This window comes from Anabrus simplex, chromosome 5 (genome assembly GCF_040414725.1).
Source record: "Anabrus simplex isolate iqAnaSimp1 chromosome 5, ASM4041472v1, whole genome shotgun sequence".
Taxonomy (NCBI): domain Eukaryota; kingdom Metazoa; phylum Arthropoda; class Insecta; order Orthoptera; family Tettigoniidae; genus Anabrus; species Anabrus simplex.
In genome coordinates, this window is record NC_090269.1 from 430,305,548 (window position 1) to 430,333,206 (window position 27,659).

The 27,659-nt window shown below is 37.0% G+C and overlaps 1 protein-coding gene across 1 annotated transcript in view; it reads right to left on the reverse strand.

Annotated features, from left to right (window-relative positions):
• LOC136874605 (uncharacterized) overlaps nt 1-27,317 on the reverse strand; it is a 108,892-nt gene extending 81,575 nt beyond the window's left edge. Inside the window, exons 1-2 of the mRNA XM_068227876.1 lie at nt 27,191-27,317; nt 1,287-1,419 (exon numbers count right to left, since the gene is read on the reverse strand). Of these exons, the coding sequence (XP_068083977.1) occupies nt 1,287-1,352 (66 nt within the window). The 5' untranslated portion in view covers nt 1,353-1,419; nt 27,191-27,317. The remainder of the gene's footprint in view (nt 1-1,286; nt 1,420-27,190) is intronic.
• Between the last annotated feature and the right edge of the window lie 342 nt (nt 27,318-27,659).

Consider the following 27,659-nt stretch of genomic DNA (forward strand, 5'->3'; position numbering starts at 1 on the left):
AGGAACCATATTTGCGCCAAATGGCCACAGCTGGATAAAGGGAAATGATGATGATGATGATGATGATGATGATGATGATGATCCATTAATAGGAAAAGAATGTATGGATTACGAAGGCAGGTGTTCAAGAAATTTCTAACTTCTTATAAATCATCTATGAAAAGACAAGGTAACAACTGATAAGAAATCTGCCATGTCTGACAGCACTCAATGCAGATAAGTGGTGAGTGATTGAATTGTTGTAATGTACCTCTTATAATGGAAATTGCAACAATAATGTTATAACAAATATCAAACCAAGAATTGTCGAACAGGAGCGTGACAGTATTTTAAATATTTGTGGCATCATTATCTCCTGCAGTGCATATACATTGAAACTCACATACACTTATTCTAAGAATAGTGTGTGTAAATGGCAGAATTTGTTCTTTTAGCAACTATTGGGTAATATCACATTACAAACCAACAGTTTATAGTCTTTTGGATAGTTCTTCCTGTTGAATCACTGTTATTCTTTAAATGCCCCAGTAGCAACTTTTAAGGTCCTAGGTCCCAGAATGTTGTCGTGTAGGAGTTCATTTACATGCCAGTAAAACTAGCGATAAGTGCCGGTATATTTCAGCATCTGGACCGATTAGGAGCAGACGTGTCAAAATGTGATCAGATCAGCCATCTAATATCTGACCTATGCAGGCTGACAGTTTTTCTCTTGAGACGACAAGCCACTGAACTTCAAGTAATAAGCTCAGAAGATAACAAAAGACTGTGCAGAGTGTAGTAACAGACAGAGCAAACAAAGATGTTTAAAAACTCACTTTTCTTTCAAAACCTTTCACTTAAACTTGACCACCATTGGGATGTTTGGTTTCAGATGTGAAATACTGACAGAAACCAGCCAAACGTGACCTACTAAGGTTTAAATTCGAATCATTATAAAGTTACCTGCTGGCCGCGTGGTGTAGGGGTAGCGTGCCTGCCTCTTACCTGGAGGCCCCCAGTTCGATTCCCGGCCAGGTCAGGGATTTTTACCTGGACCTGAGGGCTAGGTAGAGGTCCACTCAGCCTACGTGATTAGAATTGAGGAGCTATCTGATGGTGAGATAGTGGGCCCGGTCTCGAAAGCCAAGAATAATGGCCGAGAGGATTAGTCGTGCTGACCACATGACACCTCACAATCTGCAGGCCTCCAGGCTGAGCAGCGGTCGCTTGGTAGGTCAAGGCCCTTCAAGTGCTGTAGTGCCATGGGGTTTGGTTTGGTTTATAAAGTTACCTGCAATGATACTCACGAGTAAAATATTTCCTGTTTCTTCAAGCCAGTCTGGCTCCTCTTTGATCCGTAATTCCAGGTCCATTTCACACAGCAAATGATGTATTTAAAAGATACTGGAGTTGTAAACTGCGCCCTCTGACCTCCTGAAACTAAAGAACAAAAAAATATATCATTACTGCACCGGGAGGTACACCTCAACTCCGCTCATTTAAAAGAAGCGCCTTAAGAAACGCTATCTCTCTAACAAAACGTTAAACACCTACGGCATGAAGTTGGGACATTGACCTGAAGATGTTACCATTGAAGTATTGAGTAACGGTGTTATGGTGAAGTTGCCAAAACTGACTGCATTAATTTGCTTTGTGTTTGTTTACTTCAAGAAGTTAGAACTTTTCTCCACAGATGTCTCTACAAAACTGAGGTCACGCACTCTGGTGCAAAGTGGAATAAATTGTTATTAATAGAAATTTTGTGTTTATAGGTTTTCTCAAGTAAAATAACTTTCAGGTGATTTTTTTTATATTTCAAGGTTTGCAACACTTCCTTCTCATTCCGCCAGTTTTTGAATCTAGCCAATAAGGAATTTTCTGTAATCATTTTTCAGCATATCATAGGCTTGTTGTTGGTTTTTGGGTGCAATGTTTTGATTCTGCCAATAAAATTGAGAGGGTGTGTCCAGATTTGTCCAGAACCCTCTAGAACCGTCCCCTTGTGTATATAAGCTGCGCCATTGCAGGCTACCTTGTTTTTGGATCACCGTATTTCTGAGAGTGTGTGTGTTTAAATTGTCCATCAGCCAAGGTAATGACCATCAGTCTTATTTTTCTGTAGCTACCTCCACAGACTTACACGAGGGGAAGGTTCAAATTTCTAATTATGTAACTTCCTGTTTTCTAAAATGTAAACCTTCTTTCGGCTAATGTAAAATTTCATAAACTCTTAAAACTGTAAATCGGGGATAAAGAGTGTGTTACCCTCTCAAGTTCCCCTTCAACTTGGTTTGAGGTGACTACGACTTTGTAACTGTTTTTCTTTCCTATAATGCATTAAATTAACCTTCATTCGAGTCACTTCAGTAGTTTGGGATTAGCCATTAGGATTTTATACTTCATTATCTCGGAGCGCAAGTGTACGCCTTCATTCAGTGTGTGTTTGGGCCATTAATTTAACCTATTCTTTTTCCATGAAGGGCCAGTAGAGATTGTAAGGTTTTGTGTAATGCCACCTTAAGTGGGCTGTACGAAATTCGTTAATGTTGGAGACTATGTAAGCTCTTTTCTAAGTCAACTGTAATATTGAGGGGCGCCTTTGGAGGGCCGTAAATTGTTACTGTTGGAGCCAAGTGCTCGTGAGCACTGTGTACTGGGAGATATCTGTCCTTATCTGACTAACGAAACATTTGCGAAACTTGTAAATTTGGAGCCTGAAGCTCAAAACTTGTAAATTACCTATTGTTGGGTTTTCCACATTTTTTTTATCTCCATTGCTATTTTGTACCTGATTACCAGCACCTGAAAATATTGTTTGTTAAGTTTGAGATTCTAAAGAAATATAACCTTATTTAAAGCTTTAAATTCATTTTTGATATCTTAGTTACACCCATTCAATACCAGCACCTTCTTTCACCTCTTTCTGCTCCACAGAAAAACCCGGAACAATTGCTATTGTTGATTACGTCATCTCTTGATGGACAAAGCAACTACTTTTAGATGGGTTTTGATATAATGATCACATTCATAGGACCTGCAGTTTTACACAACTGTCAACGTCATAATCAAAGCCAAAGGACCTCTATTTCTATCGTGAGCATAAATATAGGTTTTACAGGAATGTTGATATCGTGTACATAGCTGTAGCAACCATTAGTTTCATACAACTGTCGTTATCCTTTTACATAGTCACAGTGTAATGTTGTGGACTCACCTTCGCTACATTCATCATTTTCCGATGTTTCGCACCCGTATACTGCTACAGCTACAGGATTACTGTCAGCTGATTACCCACCTGAAACCTGGATAACGTCATCAAGCCATCAACTATACACTCCTCACGGACGTTCTCGGCGTGTGTCATGCTTTCCCCTGTACCTCCCCTCTCCAACTGGCCCCATATAAACTGCACTCCTTGCCTGCTACGGTGAGGCATTCTTCGGCTCTTGGAGAGGGGGCAACATCCTTGTGTTATATCGATGTACATTTTCACACCTGAACGTGACTTATTATTCGACCATGAGGTATTCTGAACTTTGCATCTCTATGTTCATGAGTGGTTGTACTCATTTATGTATTTATAAGTGAGCAGCACGATGTCTAATTCCTTTTTTGGGGGAACACTGTTTTAACTTCTGTGACTATGAACTTTCGGTGCATCAATACTCATGAAAATTTCTGGTACTTCAAATTAGTTTACACTCATCCACTGCTTAATAGCCTTGCCCTTGAACTTGTTTATATTTCTCCTGTTGGGCTAAAGGCATCGGTGTTACATCCAGTGTTTTCTGGAACTTAATAATAATACTGTGCACTACTTCTAGTCAGGTCAATTCCTATAGTATACCTGGATATTGTAATTTAAAAATGCTGATCTTTAATTTATTCTCCTATTTATTGTATTTGCTATCTTCCCTGATCTCTCTTATTTGTCATTGTACAGTTGGTTGGGAAACATCTGTTTAATCAATACAATTGTAAATGTTATTCAGATGAAATCCAAATTGTCCCTATCGCCGAGCTTTGCAATATTGTAGATATTGTTCTACTCTTTCGATATTTTGGTGCAGTACTATTCTCTACTTATTGTGTCTTGCATTTCAATACATCTATTTTTGTTCATCTGAAGGTGGCAATTCTTGTTTATCCCCTGGTGTCCTTGTAATTTCCTGACTGCTTCTGCATTGCTATTTAAATCTTCCCCCTTTGTACCATCCACGGTTTACCTCTTGTCGCCGACCACTTGAATAATGTTGCTTCCACAATCCCTGATTTATCTTTCATAAATTATAATAATAACAAATATAATAATCGCCGTAACAACCCACCGTCACAATATGACATGTAGATTCTTAAATTAGCTGTGTCGCATCGACACTGATAGGTCTTATGGCCATGAAACAAACAGTTTGATTCTGTGTTGATGGTCACAGAACCTTCAATCCTACATAGAATGTGAACCACAGGGACATGACTTTTAATTTCAGAAATCCCATGAACATTGATCAGGACTGAATAAAAGCCAACTTCATGGGAATCTACTGACTAGGTCACATGTTTGTTGCCACCAAAATATGGGTCTATAAAACAGGTGAATGTATCTTTCCATGACACCCAATCATGTGCTAACATATTAATTTCTACATAACTTCAACATCCAACATGTTCTCTAATCTGCTGTTATATTTTGCCTCACATATTCCAACCACTTCCTTCAAAAATAACTGAAGAACTTCCGAGTGCCCAAGGCATATTCTATCGATCTTTTTCTTCACAGCAACACAATTTCCCAAATTGCTCACCTCTCATTAACTTGATTCACCATCTCTTTACTGGCGAACTGATCTATCCATGTGGCCTCCAACTTAAGGCAATATGCCAGCAAGTGAAGTGTCAGGAGCAGAAGTTGGTACATATTCTTCTTGCAAATTCAGTGGTAAAATTTGTGGATTATACAACAAATGAATCTAGTGCAAGTCACGTTTCGTACCATATCATTCAGAATGTGTTTCATCGAACTGTGTTGTTGAAAATAGCAATTTACTGTCATGTAAACGCTGTGCGGGCTATGTCACCATTTGTATACTAGTAGTGCAGGCCGCAGAATAGAACAGGAGTGCATGTATGATAATTTGTGAGTCAATAATGCACAAAAATGGAAATAATCAGAATTTTACATAACTTGAAAGTACAGCAAGAAATTAAAAGACTAAAATTCCCCATGACCAGATGAACAAACAGTTATTGAGCTTCAAAGCCAGGTAGAGATTAGACCTAGGACTGCTGCTAAAATTAGGCCTAGGAATCTACTTGTAAAAACTTAATGGTTCATCAGACTCAAGTGTCTAATAAATTTAGCATTCAGTGTGAGTTAGAAAGTGAGAATCGTCAATTAGAACAAGAATTTACTGTGAGGAAGAAATATACTTTTAAAAAAAACAATGGAGCAACTGAAGAAGAATTCCACTGCAACAATGGACAGGAACATTCTGGCTGCTGTTGAGTCACAGAAGGACGTGTAATAAAATTCTGTGATCCAGACTGCCCTCAGATAACAAAATTCAGAGCTTTATCAAAACCAAATGCTCACTAAGTGAGTTAGTGAAAATCATTCAAACTAGATATTAAAACAGTGCAAGAATAAGCTTATTACCCCATTAACCTACCCTGTAAACCAAGCGCTGATGATTATCACAAAACCAGTGTTTGTAAGAACAAACCAGCTGATGATATAAACAACTACAGACCAATAACTAGACTTTCTTCTTTAAATTAACTCCTTCAGAACATAATTTTCAATCATTTACTCACATTTTTTGGAAAACATTTCCTTCTTAGAAGTTTTGAACATGGATTCAAGAAAGATTTATCAAATGTTACTGCTCTAGCAGACATGACTAATAGTGTATTAAATAATCATCATTTTGTTATTTCTGTATTGTTGACTGTAGTGTAGACTACGATGTACTGCTAAAGAAATCAGGACACTATAGTGTCTGCTGGATAGCTTTACATTTGCTAACTTCTTACTGCATAAGCAGTGTGTTTGAAATAAATTATGAAATAGATTATGAGGTAAGAAATCACAAACATTGGTATTTCACAAGATACTATTTTGGGACCTTGTCTCTATCTCCTATATCCCTCACAAAACTACTGTGGTGAACTTTTGATTTTAAAAGGGACTGCAATGATGATATAAGAATTTGTCTAAATTGTACTAAATTCTTAGGCAATGTTCTAGATAAATATATGACTTGGAAGAATCACGTTTATGTCTGCAGAAAATTAACATCTGAAATGTTTGTATTAGCCTACATAGGCTTTCAAAAATTCTAGATATGAATGTATTACTAAATGTGTACTATGGAATAGAATAGTGTACCCTCATTTGAGCTATGGGATAGTTTTCTTGTGTTGTGTTGTAAATGACTCCTTATTCTACTAAAGAAATATCTATGGATCATCTTTTGCAATCTGAATTGAGGTACTTGCAAACATTCTTTCATTACTAATAATATTCTGATGATGATGATGCTTAATGTTTAAAGGAGCCTAACATCTTGGTCATTGGCTCTTAATGCTATGAAATGAGATTAAATGTAATGACAATTTAAAATATTTAATAATATTTTAACATTTTCTTTAAAATTGACAATTTATTTCTTCCCTTAAGCCCTTTTTTTATCTTTTTTTTTCAGATGTTAAATGTTAACAAAACAATTTGCTAAGTGAATAACACAATTTTGATAGCTTGCCAAGTAATTAACAGTTATTTGCAAAAGTTAGCCCATACGGTTGAAACAACACCTTTAGAGGGATCTAAGATGACAATTTTACAGGCTGAGCTTGAAGCTCCCAACTACAACTTTACATGAGCACAACTGCTCTCTTCTAACCCACAGTCTTGGAGAAGGATCTCCCAATTCCTTTAACACCACTAGGAGACAGAGTATCCAAAATTTACAATCTTAAAAGAGCACCTTTGCTCCACAGAATTATTGAGGAGACCACTCTCCAAACATTATTATATTACAGCTTTCCAAAGGCAACATTCAACCTGTACATTAATAGAAAGAGCGAATTTGCTCCATAAATTTACACTTAAGAACCTAATTCCAGAAACCTCCAGGCCTATCAAAGGCACAACCTACATTTTACAAAATCAAACCATATTCATTATCTTGAATGCTCAACAGTCTCATATATTTGACATGAAAAGGAATGACACTGATTGTAACAGGAGTAGCAAGTAAGCATTCTATGAGGCCTTTGGTAGAAACAAAAAGTTAACTTACTGGTCCAAAAACCAAAATGGAAAGGGGTGATCTCTTGCACTCCAAGAAATTTAAAATACAATGCATAAAATCCTATTTGGGCTTATGGCCCAACTTCACAGAGGCTAAGCCTATACTACTGAGGTGACTAGATGGAGAGAATATTTAAGTTACAGAAATTACAACATAGAAAAGATTACAAAATCACAGTCAACTCAAAAGCTAGTTGAAGGGGAATTCGAGTGGGAATCTCACCCTCTATTCCCTGATTTTGGCTAACTTCTTTTTACTTGTATGAAATTTACCTTTAGAGTTTAAATTTACATTTTAGAAAAATGAAGTTACATTACTAGAGCTAAAAGACTATCAGATTTTAGACTGGATCTGCCATTACCTTGAACTCTTGGACCTCCTGAAGATGGACGTGGCGCCCTCATCCCCCTTGACAAACACACACAATAAGACAACCTGGCCTGAAAATGTCCCACCTTTTATAGTCAAGGGGAAAGTTCCAGGAAGCCCTGGGCTAAGGCCCAACACACCCCCAATTGTTACTGGATGATCAAATAAATACCAGAAACTTTTGATTGGATTGAAAATAAATATAAAAAATTTTCTAGTGGCCAACATCTTAATTTGGCGGGAAGAGATATAAGTGTTGGAAACTTTAACATACCTAAAACAAAGAATAAACAATATTTATTTTAGTAAACCTCAACATGCAAAATTACTCTACAATTTTAATAGTCAATCTTCACATCAGAGGGCATAACATAAGTTTATAGTAGCGACATCTGTAGAGAAACGTCCAAACTTCTTGTATTAGTTGTTGCAAACTTCATATATCAGATGGCATTCTCCAAGGTGCTTAATTTAACTGTACGGGGCAGGTGTACCTCTGGTGCAGACATCAATAAATCAATTCTGTTTATTAAGTACAATAAACCATTGACTAGAAGCAACAGTTAGATCCATGATTATAACACAAGGTATAAGAATGATTAACACATGAATTTCCAATGCAGTAAAACATCACTTAATTAACAGGTATCTGTACTCCATAAATGAACTGTAAATCAGAATGTGTGTTTTTATTTGCATATAAGTCACAATATGTCTTTGTTGCATATGGAGTATAGCATGACGTTGGATAACATTAAAGTTCTATAGACAATAAGTAAAAACTGAAATACTGTTGGATGACACTACATTCAAAACGCTTAAAATCTGCACAAGTTGTTATGAAATTTCTACACTGATATTATTCCATGCTCCACAACCAGTGTAAAAATAACCTGTAAGTTTATGACCTATTAAGCTCAGGAAAAGAAATTATAAACCTATGCTACCCTCTCAATTCAACCTTGCATATGTACTCTGTATGCTGATATGGTTAACAGGCCAATAGACAACGTCATTGCATGTAGTCTGGGTAGAGTACATTGTTCCTTGTCTTGTTCAGTTTTTGTTGGATTTCTTGTTATTATTCAAATATGGCTCCTTCTGCTCTACTGCAGAAGTGATATTGCCTTATAACATCTCCTGCAGGCCATAATTCAGGTGTATTTATGCTTTTAAGCCTAGATAAAGGTATGCTGACACAGAAGGTACTTAAATGCCCTTTGGTTTCTAAATTTTTGCACTCAATTTCATCTGTAATGCTGTGCTTGACCATGATATTTACTGTTGTCTCAGCTGTGTTTTACTGGTGTAGCTTATGTACCTATAACCAGGCTTGCTTCTCTCCTGTTATCAAGTCTGTGTTTCATGGGTTTATTGTGTCAGTAATGTTGTTGTTTTCCCACATAAAGGGAGGTCTCAATACACTCTCTACAAATTTAGAAATATTCTAACTTATAGCTGTCGTTCGGGAGATTCTGCACGTGCTATGATTTCCCTGTTTTCTGCTGTGATTTCAGTTGTGTTTAATCTTTCTTGTTTTCAGGAATCAATAAATACTTATCTTATGCTACTGCAACCAATGCAACCACAAGACATAAATCCTCTCAATCCAGCACAAAAAACTCATATGTCATAAAACCAAAACCTTGAACTCAACAGAATCACAGAGCTGACCCAAGAGCAAAAATTTAAAAAAGCCCAAATGGAAATATTTCAGATCACCATAAAATATTTGGATGTAGGCCAGCAAAGCCATAATTCAACAGAGATTGCTATGACACAAGGAAATTATGAATGCACTACACATAGCCTTGGGAAACCAGCAAGCAAATAATCTGGAGTTATGTGCAGCTATGTAGGGATTACAAAGAACTCATTAAATGAGCCAAGACCCATCACCAAGAAATCCAAGACCTAAAGACGATCAAAGAGGCCAAAATATCCCAGACAACCCAATTGAGAAGTGGGAAGTACACCTATGACAAGTACTGTAGGTGTTTAAAAATTGTACAAAATTGTTTTGATTATCCTCCTAGTTAATACTCAACATTACATCCAATTAAGATGAAAAATTTAAATATACATGTTTTGATCCAAAGTAGGGTCTTCCTCAGTAAATATACTAAAAACATTAGACACACAATGTGACATGAGCTCGTTAATGTGTTCAGTCATAGGCTGACATATAATTTGTTGTCATTGAAGTTAAACCATCTGTTCTTAGTCTGTAAAGTGGATAATAAAGATCCAATGAAGAATCAAAAAATGGTGGCTGACAGGAAACACTTAAGATAAGTATTTGATGAATGAAATAAACTTACGTTACATGGCCCACTTGTATCACTCGTATGCTCTGACTACGGACTTCAGCTCTCGATTGACGTGCACCTGCAGTCGAAATGTATGACGTGTTGTTAGGAGGACGTGGAATGGGGAAATGGGGCAACTTGTGGGAGTGTTGGAGTATGAAGTATTATAGGGGCGGTAACAGAAACTGAGTGTAATGATTGTGAAATCTTCATCTTGTTTTTTACTACAAATAATTGGCCCTTCACCTCCAAACATTAGAGTTCAGTTACTGCTTTAGTAGAAACAGATATGGCCACCAACAAATTACCCTTAGATAAAGGGGAAGAGACAAAATATGTTATCATAAACAAGTATTTAATCACAATTCAGACTGCTCTACTAATATGAAAGTAAAAAACCTCAAGAAAGAGTTAAAAGTCAATGATCTGATAGCAACTAAATTGGATAAAGGAAATGCAATAGTAATCATGGAGGACCACTATATTAAAAAAACACATTCATTTTTCAGAGAAAACAATTCTGGCAAATTTAAGGATCCCACAATTAGATTACAAAAAGAATGAAAATCATTAGTTAAGAATAGTATGTTCCTTTTCAATGAATTTGAAAAGACAAACCTCATTACTATGAACGAAATTACCAAAAATTCATAAAGCTAACACCCCTATTAGACCAACCGTAAACTTTAGGGGCATACTTGCATATACATTACCTCAATTTATTCAGCAATTCCTTAGTACACATCGTTACCAAGCGAATACTATGATCAGGAACTCTATAGAATTTTGTAAAAGAATAAAATATCTGAAGGGACCAGAGCATTACAAGATCCTTTTACTAATACGTTGTTAATATGCCTGCTAATATCCCCGTTAAAGCTACTATAAAATTGATACGGAAAAATCTAACCAAATTCAGTAAACTGAGCACTAGTGAAATAGACGAATTAAGAGGTTTATTAAAATACTACCTGATGTACCCGTGTCATGCTACGGAATGCTGCACTGTGTACAGAATTCTAGGTTAAGTAGTTTACATGTTGTGAGTAAGCTTGTGTTAAATTGCATAGCTCTTAACGTTACCCTAGAAACGGAACGGAGAAGTTACCAAACGCCTTTTCTCATATGAAGACTGGGTTAGGGAATTTTCGTTGTAATGGTAGGCCCCGCCTGCCTGCCATCAGTCACAGCCAGGTAGTTTTCGTTATAATGGCAGATATTCACTCTCTACCTGCCCTTTTACATACTCTGAAAGACTGCCTTAGTGGTTTTCCCAACTGAAATAACATAGGTCATTACAATGACATCAGTAGGAATGGGGCTATTAAAAGCAATGCTATCATATGAAATATCCGGCACCATGGCTAAATGGTTAGCGTGCTGACCTTTGGTCACAGGGATCCCAGGATCGATTCCCGGCACGGTCAGGAATTTTAACCATAATTGGTTAATTCCCCTGGCAAGGGGACTGGGTGTATGTGTATCTTCGTCATCATTTCATCCTCATCGCGTCACGCAGTTTGCCTATGGGCATCAAATAAAAAAAGACCTGCACCTGGCGAGCCTGAGTCCTTGGACACATCCTGGCACTAAAAGCCATACGCCATTTCATATGAAATATCCGATTAAACATTACTACACTGCCGATCTAATTGTCCAAAGTTTCACAGCTGGAATGTCCAAGCCGCAGACAGTCGTGATCCATGAACACTTTTTGTTAAGGGGAGATGTTTGTGGGTTACTGTAGTCACGTCCTAGTTCGTGATCCATGGGCAACGGCTGAGTGGCCTAGTAAGTGGTCCTGAGAGTCGGGATACCAGTCGCTATGGAACGGGAGTGGGCATCTCGGACATATTCTGAGTCATGGCCCTGCTTTTGCTCAGGCGGCTAGGACTATACAATTCACCAGTGGTCCATAAACCGTTTGAGGAGAGATCCTCACTTGGACTATGTGCAAGTAGGGCAGCATCCTGCTTCATTAATTTACCGAGCTCAGAACATTTTAAGCAAGCCTCAGACATATGGGAGTAATGGAGTCCCACTACCATTTGACAGGCGAGGGACTCCTTGGAAACAACTTAGCGAACGAAATGGAATTTGATGGGGAGCTATCAATATTAATGGGGCTTATGGAAGAAAGAAAGTAGAACTGGCTGAGTCAGCAAAGAGGATGCATCTGGATGTGCTAGGAGTAAGTGATATTCGGGTAAGGGGAGATAACGAGGAAGAGATAGTAGATTATACAGTGTACTTGACGGGTGTTAGAAAGGGAACGGCAGAGTCTGGGGTGGGGCTCTTTATCAGGATTACCATTGCACGCAACACAGTTTCTGTTAGGCACGTAAATGAGCGAATGATGTGGGTAGATTTGTCAGTTGGAGCAATCAAGACTAGAATTGTCTCCGTGTATTCACCATGTGACGGTGCAGATGAGGATGAAGTTGACAAGTTTTATGAAGCATTGAGTGACATCGTGGTCAGGGTCAACAGCAAGGAGAGAATAGTGCTAATGGGCGATTTCAATGCGAGAGTTGGGAATAGGACTGAAGGGTATGAAAGGGTGATTGGTAAATGTGGGGAAAATATGGAAGCTAATGGGAATGGGAAACGTTTGCTGGACTTCTGTGCTAGTATGGGTTTAGCTGTTATGAATATATTCTTCAAGCATAAGACTATTCACCGCTACACATGGGAGGCTAGGGGAGCCAGATCCATAATAGACTATATCTTAATAGACTTTAAATTCAGGAAATCTGTTGGGAATGTATGAGTTTTTCACAGATTTTTCGATGATACAGATCACTATCTGATATGTAGTGAAGTAAGTATCTCTAGGCCTAGGGTAGAGAAAGTGAAATCTGTCTGCAAATGAATAAGGGTAGAAAATCTCCAGGACCAGGAAATTAGACAGAAGTACATGAATATGATTAGTGAGAAGTTTCAAACAGTAGACAGTAAGCAGGTTCAGGATATAGAAAGTGAATGTGTGGCATACAGGGATGCTGTAGTAGAAACAGCAAGCGAATGCCTAGGAACAACTGTGTGTAAAGATGGGAAAAGGTGAACATCTTGGTGGAATGATGAAGTGAGAGCAGCCTGTAAACGTAAAAAGAAGGCCTATCAGAAATGGCTCCAAACAAGGGCCGAGGCAGACAGGGATTTGTACGTAGATGAAAGAAACAGTGAAACAAACAGTTGTTGAATCCAAAAAGAAGTCATGGGAAGATTTTGGTAATAACCTGGAAAGGCTAGGTCAAGCAGCAGGGAAACCTTTCTGGTCAGTAATAAAGAATCTTAGGAAGGGAGGGAAAAAGGAAATGAACAGTGTTTTGAGTAGTTCAGGTGAACTCACAATAGATCCCAGGGAATCACTGGAGAGGTGGAGGGAATATTTTGAACATCTTCTCAATGTAAAAGGAAATCATCCTGGTGGTGTTGCAAATAGCCAAGCTCATGGAGAGGAGGAAAATGATGTTGGTGAAATTATGCTTGAGGAAGTGGAAATGATGGTAAATAAACTCCATTGTCATAAGGCAGCAGGAATAGATGAAATTAGACCTGAAATTGTGAAGTATAGTGGGAAGGCAGGGATGAAATGGCTTCATAGAGTAGTAAAATTAGCATGGAGTGTTGGTAAGGTACCTTCAGATTGGACAAAAGCAGTAATTGCACCTATCTATAAGCAAGGGAACAGGAAGGATTGCAACAACTATCGAGGTATCTCATTGATTAGTAAACCAGGCAAAGTATTCACTGGCATCTTGGAAGGGAGGATGCGATCAGTCATTGAGAGGAAGTTGGATGAAAACCAGTGTGGTTTCAGACCACAGAGAGGCTGTCAGGATCAGATTTTCAGTATGCACCAGGTAACTGAAAAATGCTACGAGAGGAATAGGCAGTTGTGTTTATGTTTCGTAGATCTAGAGAAAGCATATGACAGGGTACCGAGGGAAAAGATGTTCATTATACTGGGGGACTATGGAATTAAGGGTAGATTATTAAAATCAAAGGCATTTATGTTGACAACTGGGCTTCAGTGAGAATTGATGGTAGAATGAGCTCTTGGTTCAGGGTACTTACAGCAGTTAGACAAGGCTGTAATCTTTCACCTTTGCTGTTCGTAATTTACATGGATCATCTGCTGAAAGGTATAAAATGGCAGGGATGGACTCAGTTAGGTGGAAATGTAGTAAGCAGTTTGGCCTATGCTGACAACTTGGTCTTAATGGCAGATTGTGCCGAAAGCCTGCAGTCTAATATCTTGGAACTTGACAATAGGTGCAATGAGTATGGTATGAAAATTAGCCTCTCGAAGACTAAATTGATGTCAATAGGTAAGAAATTCAACAGAATTGAATGTCAGATTGGTGATACAAAGCTAGAACAGGTCGATAATTTCAAGTATTTAGGTTGTGTGTTCTCCCAGGATGGTGATATACTACGTGAGATTGAATCAAGGTGTAGTAAGGCTAATGCAATGAGCTCGCAGTTGCGATGAGCAGTATTCTGTAAGAAGGAAATCAGCTCCCAGACAAAACTATCTTTACATCGGTCTGTTTTCAGACCAACTTTGCTTTATGGGAGTGAAAGCTGGGTGGATTCAGGATATCTTATTCATAAGTTAGAAGTAACAGACATGAAAGTAGCAAGAATGATTGCTGGTACAAACAAGTGGGAACAATGGCAGGAGGGTACTCGGAATGAGGAGATAAAGGCTAATTTAGGAATGAACTTGATGGATGAAGCTGTACGCATAAAGCGGCTTCTGTGGTGGGGTCATGTGAGGCGAATGGAAGAGGATAGGTTACCTAGGAGAATAATGGACTCTGCTATGGAGGGTAAGAGAAGTAGAGGTAAACCAATACGATGATGGTTAGACTCGGTTTCTAACGATTTAGAGATAAGAGGTACAGAACTAAATCAGGCCACAACACTAGTTGGAAATCGAGGATTGTGGCGACGTTTAGTAAATTCTCAGAGGCTTGCAGACTGAACGCTGAAAGGCATAACAGTCTATAATGATAATGTATGTATGTATGTATGTATGACATAGGAGAAACCCCCTCTTTGCTGCTAATCTGGAATAAAATGAATGTAGAATTTAATAAAAGGGAAGAGGAAGAAGCTTTTCTTAAGAAACAACTCTTTTCAGGGTTTAATTTTGAATTATTTAGTGAATTGTGGTTCTATAATTTGGAATAAGCCTAAATTGTAATTCTAGACCAGGTCATCCTACTGCTACGACTACTACTACTACTACTACTACTACTACTACTAATATGTGAGCGTCTGCCTTCGGTCTAAGTGTGCACACTGCTTATTCAAAACAGTGCATCAGAGTAAGGATCGAATAGCTGGAATACTATGATGAACCAAGCTTGTTACGTACCAGCAGTATCAGAAAGTGTATGAAACAGAGGAATGGCATGCTAAAGTTTTCTAACTTCCCAGCTATTTCCCGCCAATATTCAGTCAGGCTATTCTACTAGTACACAGCAGTAAATCTATCAACCAGAGTTGAGACAAAGAACATCACAACAAACAATGCTCAATATAATGTTATTGATGACCAATGTTATGCGCTATCGATATTGTAGGCCCTCACATTTAGTTTTCTTCCGAATCTGAAATGCCACTCTTATCATAGTCGGTACGGTAAAACATAAATGATCAGAAATTGCATTCTCTATAACTTTTGTTATATAGTACTGTTCAATAGGACCAATAACATAGGTATTTAAAAATTAAATTTTTGGCACCTTCCCCTAAACCACAATTTCATCCAGGGTGAACAAAATTGTTTATAGCTTAGAATGTGCTTCCTTATTCCCCAACTGTATATAATGATTTTTGATATGGTAATTCTGTTAACATAGTTTCTCATGGCTCAGCGTCGATATGGACTTAGCAACAAACATACAATTCACGAATATTAATGTTGTCATAGCCGGTATGGTAAAAATGTATAAGACATAAAAGATCGGAAATTTAATTCCATACAACTTCAGTTATGTAATATTTATCGACAGGACCACTAATAATACGAACATTTAAGAATTAAATTTAAGGACTTCCCCTAAACTACCACTTCACTCAGCATGAATAAAATGATTTACAGCCCACACTGTAGTGGCTCATCCCCGACTTTACATACCGATTTTCATGAAATTCTCTTCAGCCATTTACTTGTGATATGTGTACATACAGACAGAGAGAAATTACGGAAAAGTAAAAAGTGCATTTCCTTCTTACTGTGGACATGACCAATAGAGAAATATCATTCTTTTCAAATTCTGAACAATGTACAGAATTTTTTTTTTGCTATTTGCTTTACGTCACATCGACACAGATAGGTCTTACAGCAATCATGGGACAGGAAAGGGCGAGGAGTGGAAAGGAAGTTGCCGTGGCCTTAATTAAGGTACAGCCCCAGCATTTGCCTGGTGTGAAAATGGGAAACCATGGAAAACCATTTTCAGGGCTGCCGACAGTGGTGTTTGAACCTACTATCTCCCGAATACTGGATACTGGCCTAGGTCACCTTTGTTCTGTTGGAAAGGATTTAAACTACAGGTCTGGTTTGTTCTGTACTTAACATCTCTTCAATACGTATTAAATTTACATAACACGACCTAACTGGTTGAAAGTCGGTTCCGATTATAATAGGGTCATGAATATTCAATATTCATTTATTTGGCCCTCAATGGGCAACTTAAATGCATATAAGAATCCTTTATATTATCAAATTCTAGTATATTTGAAAATGCTTGAGAAAGATCACGAAAAAAGAATTGGAATTTCTTCATCTACAGATAGCCCTACAACTTATTCCTCCTCAGTTGAAGCTATAGGTGGCAGCAAGGAGGTTCTTGACACACCTATATCCCCCGCTCCTCCTCCTCCTCAGGTGCAAGAGCGAGGAAGAACGCATCATCAATATTACACCAGACACAAGACTGTGAAAGAATGACAGGAGTTACTGTTCCAAAGGAAAGCAGGCTTAATAAGATTTGACAACTAGGAATTAGTTATATTTTCATCTGCATTAATAATAATAACCACACTGTGATATCTGGTTTTCTTCATTTCAACAATTACTTATAAACTGTATAGTTTATCATTTATAATTTGACCTTTTTTCATGAATTATTAAGAAAAGAATATTCATTTAGGACATATTCTCTATGGAATATTGTACAAGTGTTTCCTTGACAACTGCTTTCAATTGTAGTAATATTTTATATATTTTCTCTTGAGTTTTTGTTTGTTTTAATGTTGTCAATCTTATGTTAATTTTAAGGACACTTCCTCTTAAGCATTACTTTGTCAATTTTATATATTTTTCATCTAAACAGTGTTAAGTGGCTGAAGATGTTGATAAAATACGAAACATGTACCACTTTTAACCATTAAATTGCCTTAAGCAATCATTGTATCGACTAGGTGGAAAATAATAAATACTTAATTGTGAATCTGCAGCTATCGAGCTCGGTAACATACAGAAAAAAACACTTATTTTATATATACAGTTACATTAAGTAATAATTATTTTTTCTTTGAGAATATAATGCAACACTAGACAGGGTTACCTATAGGAGCACCATCCTTGAGCATTTTAGCTAATATAGATATGGACCACATAGAACACACAAGCATCATAGACAAAATCAAAGCCACAAAATACTGGACACGTTATGCCGACAATGTTCTAGCTATTATAGATAGTAATGTTAATGAAGGAAAGAAAATGTTGGAACTCTTCAATAGTTTAGACCATAGTATTAAATTGACTATGGAAATGGAGAATAACAACTCGCTTAATTATTTAGATATAACAGTATTACTCCATAAGAATAATTACCTGGCATTTAACATTTACAGAAAACCAACTTATACTGCTAATAGCATTGAACAAAGTTCAGTACATCCTGAAATTCATAGAAAGGCAGCCTACAAAAGCATGTTAGAATAGAGCTTTACAAATCCTGCTCTCAAAGAAACATGTGAATAAAGAAAGAAATCAAGACAATCCACAAAATAGCCATGAGCACAAAGTTTATAAATAAGCTAATTAGTAAACATCAAACAAGCTAATGAATATTGAATTTTCACGACTGCATTGTAATCAAAACCGACTTTCAACCTATGAGGTCATGTTACGTACATCTAATACATGTTGAAGACATGTTAAGTACAGAACAAGAATGGCCAACCGAATACCAGTGGGATCCAAACTCACAACCTCCCGTTTTTGCATTGGTTGCTCTACCAATTGATCTATGGTGGCCTAGACCATGTTTGTTCTGTTGGAATGGATCTAAGCTACAGGTCTGGCACTACTGCCATCACACTGTAGAGTGCGTTTAAGTTGCCCATTGAGGGCCAAGTCAATGAATATTGAATATTCATGACCCCATTATAATCGGAAACGACTTTCAACCAATTAGGTCGTGTTATGTAAATTTAATACGTGTTGAAAAGATGTTAAGTACAGAACAAACCAGACCTGTAGTTTAAATCCTTTCCAACAGAACAAAGGTGGCCTAGGCCACCACAGCTCATTAGGGATGTAGGCAGAGAAAGTTCATGCCAGATAGCGCTCGTGTATTACCGGGTAAGTGCAAGGAGATCGTCTTATGTTTCTCCCAGTCAGCTGTGAGAAATGTACAGATTGTGACCAAGATTTCTCAGCTAAAGCCGATTATATATTCTCTAATTTTACTCCAAGACTATATTAGTTCATTGTACAGGTATATCCCCTAGTATATTATGGACAATTTCCAATGTTTAAGCATTAAACAGCTTCAAAATGAGCTATGGAACAGAGGCGCTAAAACTAGCGGGAAGAAGGAAGAATTAGTACAGCGGTGATTACAAAATTCTAACACACTTTATTATCCAAATAATGAATAGAATTCCCAAAGATTACAATTAATTGTGTATTGTACATTGATAAATATACAAATATACCTCCACAAGACTTAAATCATAAATAGAGATTTAAATACGCACTTGCTCCACTTACTTATAGACTTCGATTCATGTATTTTTTAGGTTGATGGCTTATATGGAACTGCAGATACAGCCTTGTCCGCCACCCAAGGCATGTGAATTTCTTGAGTTTCCTAGTGCTCGTTCCTCTGAAGACTTGACCATCAACCATACGGTGAAGATCACTATCACAAATATGCATTTGATGGATGTATTTTGTATTTAGAAAATCGGAAATAGAAGGTATGTTGTAAGCATACAGCTACTGTAAACTATGCATTAAAGCACTTCTCAAAGACTGGTATTATTCAGTATTCAGAATCATGCACCCAAAATTTACAAACTTTTCACTTTTCACCATCCCCCTTCCCCCTATGAAAGTGGAATATTTGCCCTTGGAACAAGTTTTCCAGGAACCCTACCATGATGTTAGGCCATTGTCAGGAGTTAATCAGCCTGGATATCAGCAATATGTTGAAGGTATTGTGAAAAGTTCCCAACATAAGCTTGCTTTTCCTTTTTCTCCCAAAAAAGAACAGGCCAGCAGCTTTGATGTCATTCATGACCACCATTATGGTATGGATCCATGTGAGACACAAGCTGAAAATCTTGTAAGAGTCAATGATGAGGAAAGGAAGAAAATTGAGGAAAATACTAGACAACAATCCCAGCAAAGTCTATGGTTCAAAGAGAGGAAATATCATTTGACAGCAAGTAATTTTGGGAAAATCTGTCACTAAAAATCTCCTAAAACCCAAGGAGAGTTTGTTCTGCTCCAGTGATATGAAATAGGGACTTCAAATGGAAGACTCAGCAAGGGACAGATATTCTCAGCTAATAGGCCACGTAGTCCAAAAATGTGGCCTCAATATTTATCCTACCAGACATTATATGGCAGCATCTTGTGATGGATTAACTGAACAGGATAGAGTCTTGGAGCTTAAAAGATTGCCAAGTATAAAAATAAAGCAATTTCAATTAAATGTGTTCCATACATGGGAAAGAGCAGTGGTGCAGTGATACTCAAGAAAAATCACAACCATTACTTCCAAGTGCAAGGCCAGCTGTTTGTTACAAGCAGACATTTTTGTAGCTTTGTAGTGTACACTGCTGTTGACATGCAAGTGTTGGAAATGGAGAGAAAGATAACATTTTCATTCATGAAATGGTGGCAAAATTAGAAGAGTTTTACCATGAATATTTTGTTCGAGTTATCCTAACCTAACATAAAGTTTTCCCTGAAATTGCATAACATAAAAAATACAAATATTATCCTCCCTGAAAAATGAATTTTACTGACATGCAATTTGGACTGCAGTATTTTGTATGTTTTAGCAAGTCCTATAGCCCATTCGATGTGTATGCTTTTAGAGGCTATCCTCCTTGTTTCAATGTTTTCTGATGTAGTAAACTGCCTTTTGCCTTCCAAAAATGGTGGTATATTTAATGTTACACCTTTAGTTCATAACAGATCCTAATGTTGAACCCCCAATCTGCAAAAACTGATATTGCCCCACCATATGCATCAGATATGAAACTTATGGAACCAGATGGATTTATACCTGTTAATACCTTTGTTAGGTTTGAATTTTTGTATGTAGGAAATATAGTTTGCTGTGCTGTAGGGTTCTTGGATTTTGCTATTATAATCTCAGTTGCATCAATTATAACTCTAGTCGAGGGGTATTTCTGTCTAAAAGCAAGGAGGATGTTTTCAAGGACAGTTTCTCTATCAGGCCAAATGTTCAACTCTTTAAATCAGCAGTAACTAATCCAAACAGTAAATATTCTCCCAACAGTAGATTTATGAATTCCAAAGTTAAGGCCTAGTTACTGATCAGATTTGTTGGACCTTAGCTTCATAACTGTCAAGAAGAAACACAGTCTGGGTTCAAATATCTGTAAATTGTATCTGTTTTCTCCCAAACCAGCAAACACCAAATTAAAATGTTTGACGTCTACAAACCCTGTATAAAGCAATACGGCATCAAGATTATTCATTATTTGCTCAGAAACCAAATTACCTCCAATATTTGTCTGAGTAATGATGTCTTTGAAAATGGGAGTCACAAATGTTACATTCACTTCTTCGGGAATTTCATGATTCCTTCCCGTACTTCAATGGGGATGATTTCTGCACATTCCGACATTGTAGGCTTATCGTCGTAATCCGGCAATTTTCTGGTGTATGGCCTCTTCCTTGTTTTTGTTGTGTTCGTGGTCCACGGAAAAAGCGATGGAACAGTGCCCGGTTTTAATCTTGCTCTCTCACCTTTAAATACAAATGTGTAAATTTGGTAGTTGTTATCAAAATGCCTAATCACTTTATAGGTAGAAAATAAGAATTATTTCCGTTCCTAAATGGCACTTACCCAACATAGTTTTAGTGAAGTCTGTGGGTTGATAATGATGGAAACACACTTCAATATTTTCGGTCAGATTCTTCTCATCGAAATTTTTCCTTCTAATAGCATGTAATCATTTCTTCCTCATGTCTTCATTTTGTGGAAACTGATGAAGTGAAAACGGGCTTCCCTGATTTTTGCAAGAAGGAACACTGCAATAGCTTGGCAAAGTCATTAAAATAACAATTTAAATAACTTAAATTTGTTGATATTAGTGGCATGAGTACACAGGAGATAAATAAAGAGCGCCATGCACTTACCCAGTACAACAGCAGTGTGCTCTATGGGTGCTAGTTCTACACATCCCTATTGATAGAGCAACCGACGCAAAATCCGGTTGGCCATTTTTGTTGTGTACTTAACATCTCTTCAATACATACTAAATGTACGTAACACGACCTAATAGGTTGACAGTCGGTTTCTAATACAAACAAGCCCATAACCACTTTGGTGAAAGAGTCAAAAACTAAAGAAAAATATGACAAATTTGCATTTAGTAGGTAATAATAATACATGTATAATTACTAACATCCTAAGAAAACAAAAACTAAAAAATTGCTTTTAAAGCCAGCAACACTAATGAAAAAATAGTCCTTAACCCTCAAACAAATGGGGTTAAATACTATTTTCTTCATTCTACATAATAGCAATAAATAAATTCTGGGATATATAAACTGGAATGCCAAGGATGTGGTTCAACTTTCGTCGAACAAACTGGCAGGAACTTCTTCATATACTATACAGAACTCCACAGTGCTTTAAAATATAATTGTTTCTTGCCCATGAGTAACCATCATGAAGACCACAATCATTATTGTACAGGCGAGTTGGACCGAACAACATGTGAGCATGCATCCAGGAGATAGTGGGTTCGGATCCCACTGTCAGCAGCCCTGAAGATGGTTTCCAAGGTTTCCCACTTTCACACCAGCATTTTCCGCTAAGCCTTTCCTGTCCCATCATTGCCATAAGGCCTATCAGTGTCTGTGCGACGTAAAGCCATTAGCAAAAAGTCATAATTGTACCTCAATAGGTCAAGATCATAAAATACAACGTGAACAAAAATGTCCACTACTCAACACCTTAGAGAATTTTTACATTAGTATGGATCAATATGACAATTCAGCCCTCGTCTGAAATGAGATAAATGAAAAAAGAATATAATATGGGAAATTTTCATTCCAATTATTTGTATTAAAAAACAAGACCAGATGACATAATCATTACACTCAGTTTCAGTTACCACCCCCATACTCCCACCCCATTTCCCCACTCTACCTCCACCGAACAACATGTTGTACATTTTAACTGCAAGAGCTGGACTCTGTAGTCAGAGAACGTGTCTAATATAAGTGGGCAATGTAATGTAAGTTTATTTTGTTCATCAAATACTTCTCTTAAAAATTTCCTGTCAGTCACCATTTTTATTATTAATTTGATTATTATTATCCACTTTATAGACTAAAAGCAGATGGTCCAACTTGAATAACAACAACTTATATTGTCAGCCTATGACTGTACACATTAACTAACTCAACACTGTAACATATCAGTTGAACTGCATCAGCAGACAACAGGAATATCACAACAAAGAGGCCTCCAGCTCAAGAACTTCACATTTCTAACTTTCATAATATATTTTAACGCTATACAGATGGTGCTCGTTGATGCAACTTGAGAGGTGGCGTGGGGTATTTGCTGACCACTATGACTGAACTTGCTCTAATAACAAAATTTCTAACTTTTATGTATCATATATTGATGTATTAGGTTTATTAACTCAATAGCATAATATGTTAATAAAATAAATGCATATATCAAATATTAATTAGCTTCACAGCTAAAGTAAAGTAAAAACTAATCACGCACAGGAATAATCTTTATTAAGTACCTTATCTTGCTGACAGGTTCAGATTTTGCTAACTACGTAATGCTATTCCTGTAGTATATCCCTGTGTGCTGGGGAGGTGTGCTTCCAAAATAATTACAGTCCTCTTCATGACAATCCATATCTTGATAAGTAATTTGTTTGCGAATATAATTCCCTCTCACTCTTTAATTTTTCAGGGATGACTGTTTATAGTGAAGTTCAACATATTATCAGTCGTGAAAAAGTGCTCAAGCTTCTTCAGGCGATGATGCACTTTTTGCTATGCGCATCGGTCCCAGTATGAGTGCAATGTTTTGCGTTTGAGTTGGAGAGTTTTTAGAAGTAGAAACTTTTGTCCCTTGCCTCATACAATTCATAACCCATTTCTGCTATAAGGGATTGACTGAATCAATTCCTAAGATGATTACAAAAGAAACTAACTCGGTACACTCAACTCTGTTCCTGTTATTCTTCCAATGAACAGGACTGGTCACTTTATTACACCACTCGGCAATAGTCCCTCTTTCTAGGAATCAACACCCTTCACTACGATTCCACTGAATTCAGAAAAAAAGCAAGTAATGCAGGGAGAGCTATGTGGCAGCCAAGGTCTCTAAGTTTTAAAATAAGTGCAATTTTACAAAATAAATTTTCGCCAGGTCACAAAAAGACCCTGCACCACCACTCCCGAGTTAAGGAAACATTTTTTAACAAGCACTTCATATTGTGTCTCATGCTTTTAGTGTTTTACAGTATACATATTTTACTGAGTATGGCCCTATGCCAGGTCGAAATATGTCTATTTAAAATTTCATCTTAATTGGAGTAATGTTGAAGATAAGGAAGATAATCAACACAATTTTGTACAATTTGTAAGAAGTTGAACTATCAATTCGGATCTAATATGAAATTTAGGGCCTACAGTCTGTAATAAGTACTGCAGGCTTATAAAACACGACCATCACAAGGCCAAGAAACAATGTGCTCAGGATTCCAACCTGTTATGGAGGAAGAAATAGAACACACAATAACAGCAATCAGGACGGGAGAGCATGCAGTCCAAATCAAATACGTACCAAGCATCTACAGGTACTTGTGGCAATGTAGAAAAGAACATGAGCTCCACTAATAAATGAGTGTCTCAAAACGGGAAAAGTACCGAACTGCTGGAAAAGGTCAAAAACCAAGATGCTCTATAAAGGCAAAAGTGTTAAGGATGATACTAACTTATACAGAGGCATCACAATGGAATGCGCTCTTCTCAAAGTGATGATGAAAATTCTCACAGAAAGAGTAACAACACTAACAGATCTGCTGATACCAGAAGAACAATTTGGATTCTGCAGGGGCAGAAATACACCTCACACAGTGATGTGCCTATTAAGAGACATTGAGGAAGCACTTAGTAGTCCTACTGGAAGGCAGCACGCAGTATTCATAGATTTCGACCAAGCTTTTGACTTGCTAAATAGAATCATGATACAAAAAGAACTGATGCAACTAAAATTTGTCACACACATACTATTGAACAACACAGTACACATTAAGGATAATATTTCTATCTCAGGACCAATCACACAGACCAACAGGGTGCTGCAAGGCAATCAACTAACCCTGAACTTATTTTCCATCACCACAGCACATGTAGTACAGGGAATCAGGGACGGCCCAAAAACTTTACATCTAAATGGATGATGTAGTCCTAAAAGCCAAGCGATACAAGGATTTGCAAAAATCTTTTAACTGACTAGTGAGGGCCAAGAAAACTATCTCTAACCGAACAATCACAGAACAGTAGATACGGTGTTTAGGAATGGGGGAAGAATATCTCTGTCGAAAAAAGTATGCTAACACACGATAATGAACTGAGAAGACTTAACAACTTTAAATACTTAGGAGTCATTGTAGGCCAATAGCTAATAATTTTTGAAAAGAAACCTATTTACTATATACGGAATGAGATAATTATATACTGACTTACCATGAAAATTTCGAGCTGTCACAAAATAAGTGGACTTCTGAAACCGTTTAGAGAGATTCGTATTATTCGGTTCTCAGGAATATTTGGAAAAATATGAGTTTGACTCCATCCAACCATGTATGCATCTCTGTTTAATATGTTAGAACTATTGGCAATATGTAGGCTATTACCAATAATAATAATAATAATAATAATAATAATAATAATAATAATAATAATAATAATAATAATAATAATACAAGATCAACTCATTGCCACAAGGAACTACAAAAAGCATGTACTGCATGATCCGTCTGTCTATTCAGATCTGTGCCGACGATGTAATACATCTCCAGAAACCATTCAGCACATAACTTCAGGTTGTCAATTAATGGCAAACACAGACTACAAGTACAGACATGACCAAATTGCAAAAATCATTCACCAGAAATTAGCCCGACGAAATAACCTAATCCACTGTACGACAGCATTTTGGAAGTAAAACCCCAATCAGTCTTGCAAAATGAAAATTACAAAATTTACTGGGATAGAAGTATCATTACTGATAAAACTATTACCTGCAATAGACCAGATATAACTTTTGTAGATAAAAACAAGAAAATCTGCTTCATAATAGACATAGCATGCCCTAATACTCACAACCTCCAATCAACACATACAGAGAAGATTTCCAAATACACAGATCTGGCCACAGAGATAAAAACCATGTGGAATCTCAACAATGTTATCATAATTCCAGTAGTGATTGGATGTAATGGTATTATACCAAAGACACTACACAGGAGCATTGAAGCCCTTAATCTCCACCCTCTCACTTACAGAGAATTACAAAAAGCAGCAATCCTGGCCATGTGCCATATAGTAAGGAAGTTTATTGGCATGAACCATCCACCATACACAGAGGACTAATGAAAATCGACCACTAATAATTTTGACCATCTATGTATAAAAAATATCTCATAAATATCTGTTAAATTTATTAGTCAACAATGTAAGTATATACCGATATGTATAAAGCATATGTGCGTATGTACTAAATAGTAATTCTTCCATGTACATTGTACCAAAGAAGGTAATAAACCCAATTATAAAATTGTGAATTATAAATAATAATAATAATAATAATAATAATAATAATAATAATAATAATAATAATAATAATAATAATAATAACGTAATAATGGATAATATTTAACCTAAATAACCCACCGCAGGCTGAAAATAGATATACCTGACTTCTTATCAAAAATAATGTTATGAAATATAAAGCTTACCGTACCTCTTTCTTACGATGTTTCGTATAATATTAAGTTCTGTATTGACAACTAGAAGTTTGGAAACATAAAATGATCGAGACTCAAACATTACGGTATGTCCAAGATCGTGGGCACAGCGTAAAACAAAAGAAACCACAGTTCCTTAATGACAAAATAACACAATTAGCAGAATAAAACTGTATAACGCGATATGTGACTTTCGCATAACACAAGTAAAACGAATACAAACATGAATAACTACAAATTGATCACTTCAAAACTGAACCACATACGGTTGATTGGATCTCTCGCTACGCTCCTTCTGCCGGCCTTTGACAATCGCTTGTCAAGCCCTGCATAAAACAGTAATTACTTTTTATATAGAGTTTCTCCATAATGCCACCTATTACACTGACAGTAAGCTGTATACCGCAATGATCGCATTTAGAGTTTCATATGTATTGTTTTCCTGTCGCAAGTGTTCCTGATGGGTTCATAAGTACAAGTTTGTTTATTATTGAGAGTTGATAGTTATGCGCTAATGCGTTTGTATTTTACTGTGTAGTTTAGTTTAAAATCATGTTCAAATTCTTCGAATATGTGATATTGTTATGCACCTTTTTTGTAAGGGCTACTATCATTTGACGAATTTACTGCAGACAAGGACAAAGCGATTTCTCGCCATATCTTCGCCCTAAACAAAAATTCTCCTTTACTTACTAATCGTCTTGTTATAAAATTGTGTAGGCCTACTATAGTGATTTGCTTTTCTTCACTTGTGTTTGCAGGTATTCCAACATATCATATTACTGTGTGCCTTTTGTACTTCCATCGCCCTCTTAGCCACTGTGTACCGGTACTGTAAAACATCTGTTTGAAGTCCGCAAGAGTCCCATTGTCCCGGAAACAGAGCAATACTTTCCTCATCTATGAAAAGGGGAACCAGGACGACCTTTCTAATTGGAGGCCCATAACCTTGGTCAACACCATTGGCAAATAATATTGCACCTTCTTCGCACTCAGGCTAGGTAGAATCACAGCCGAGAACAATATTATCTCTCCAGCACAGAAGGGATTTATGGCGGTCGAAGGCTGCATGGAACATATGTTTGTCCTGCATGAGATCATCGTGGATACCAGGAGGAACCGAAAGGAGTTCGTATTCGCCTGGCTCAACCATGCCAAGGCT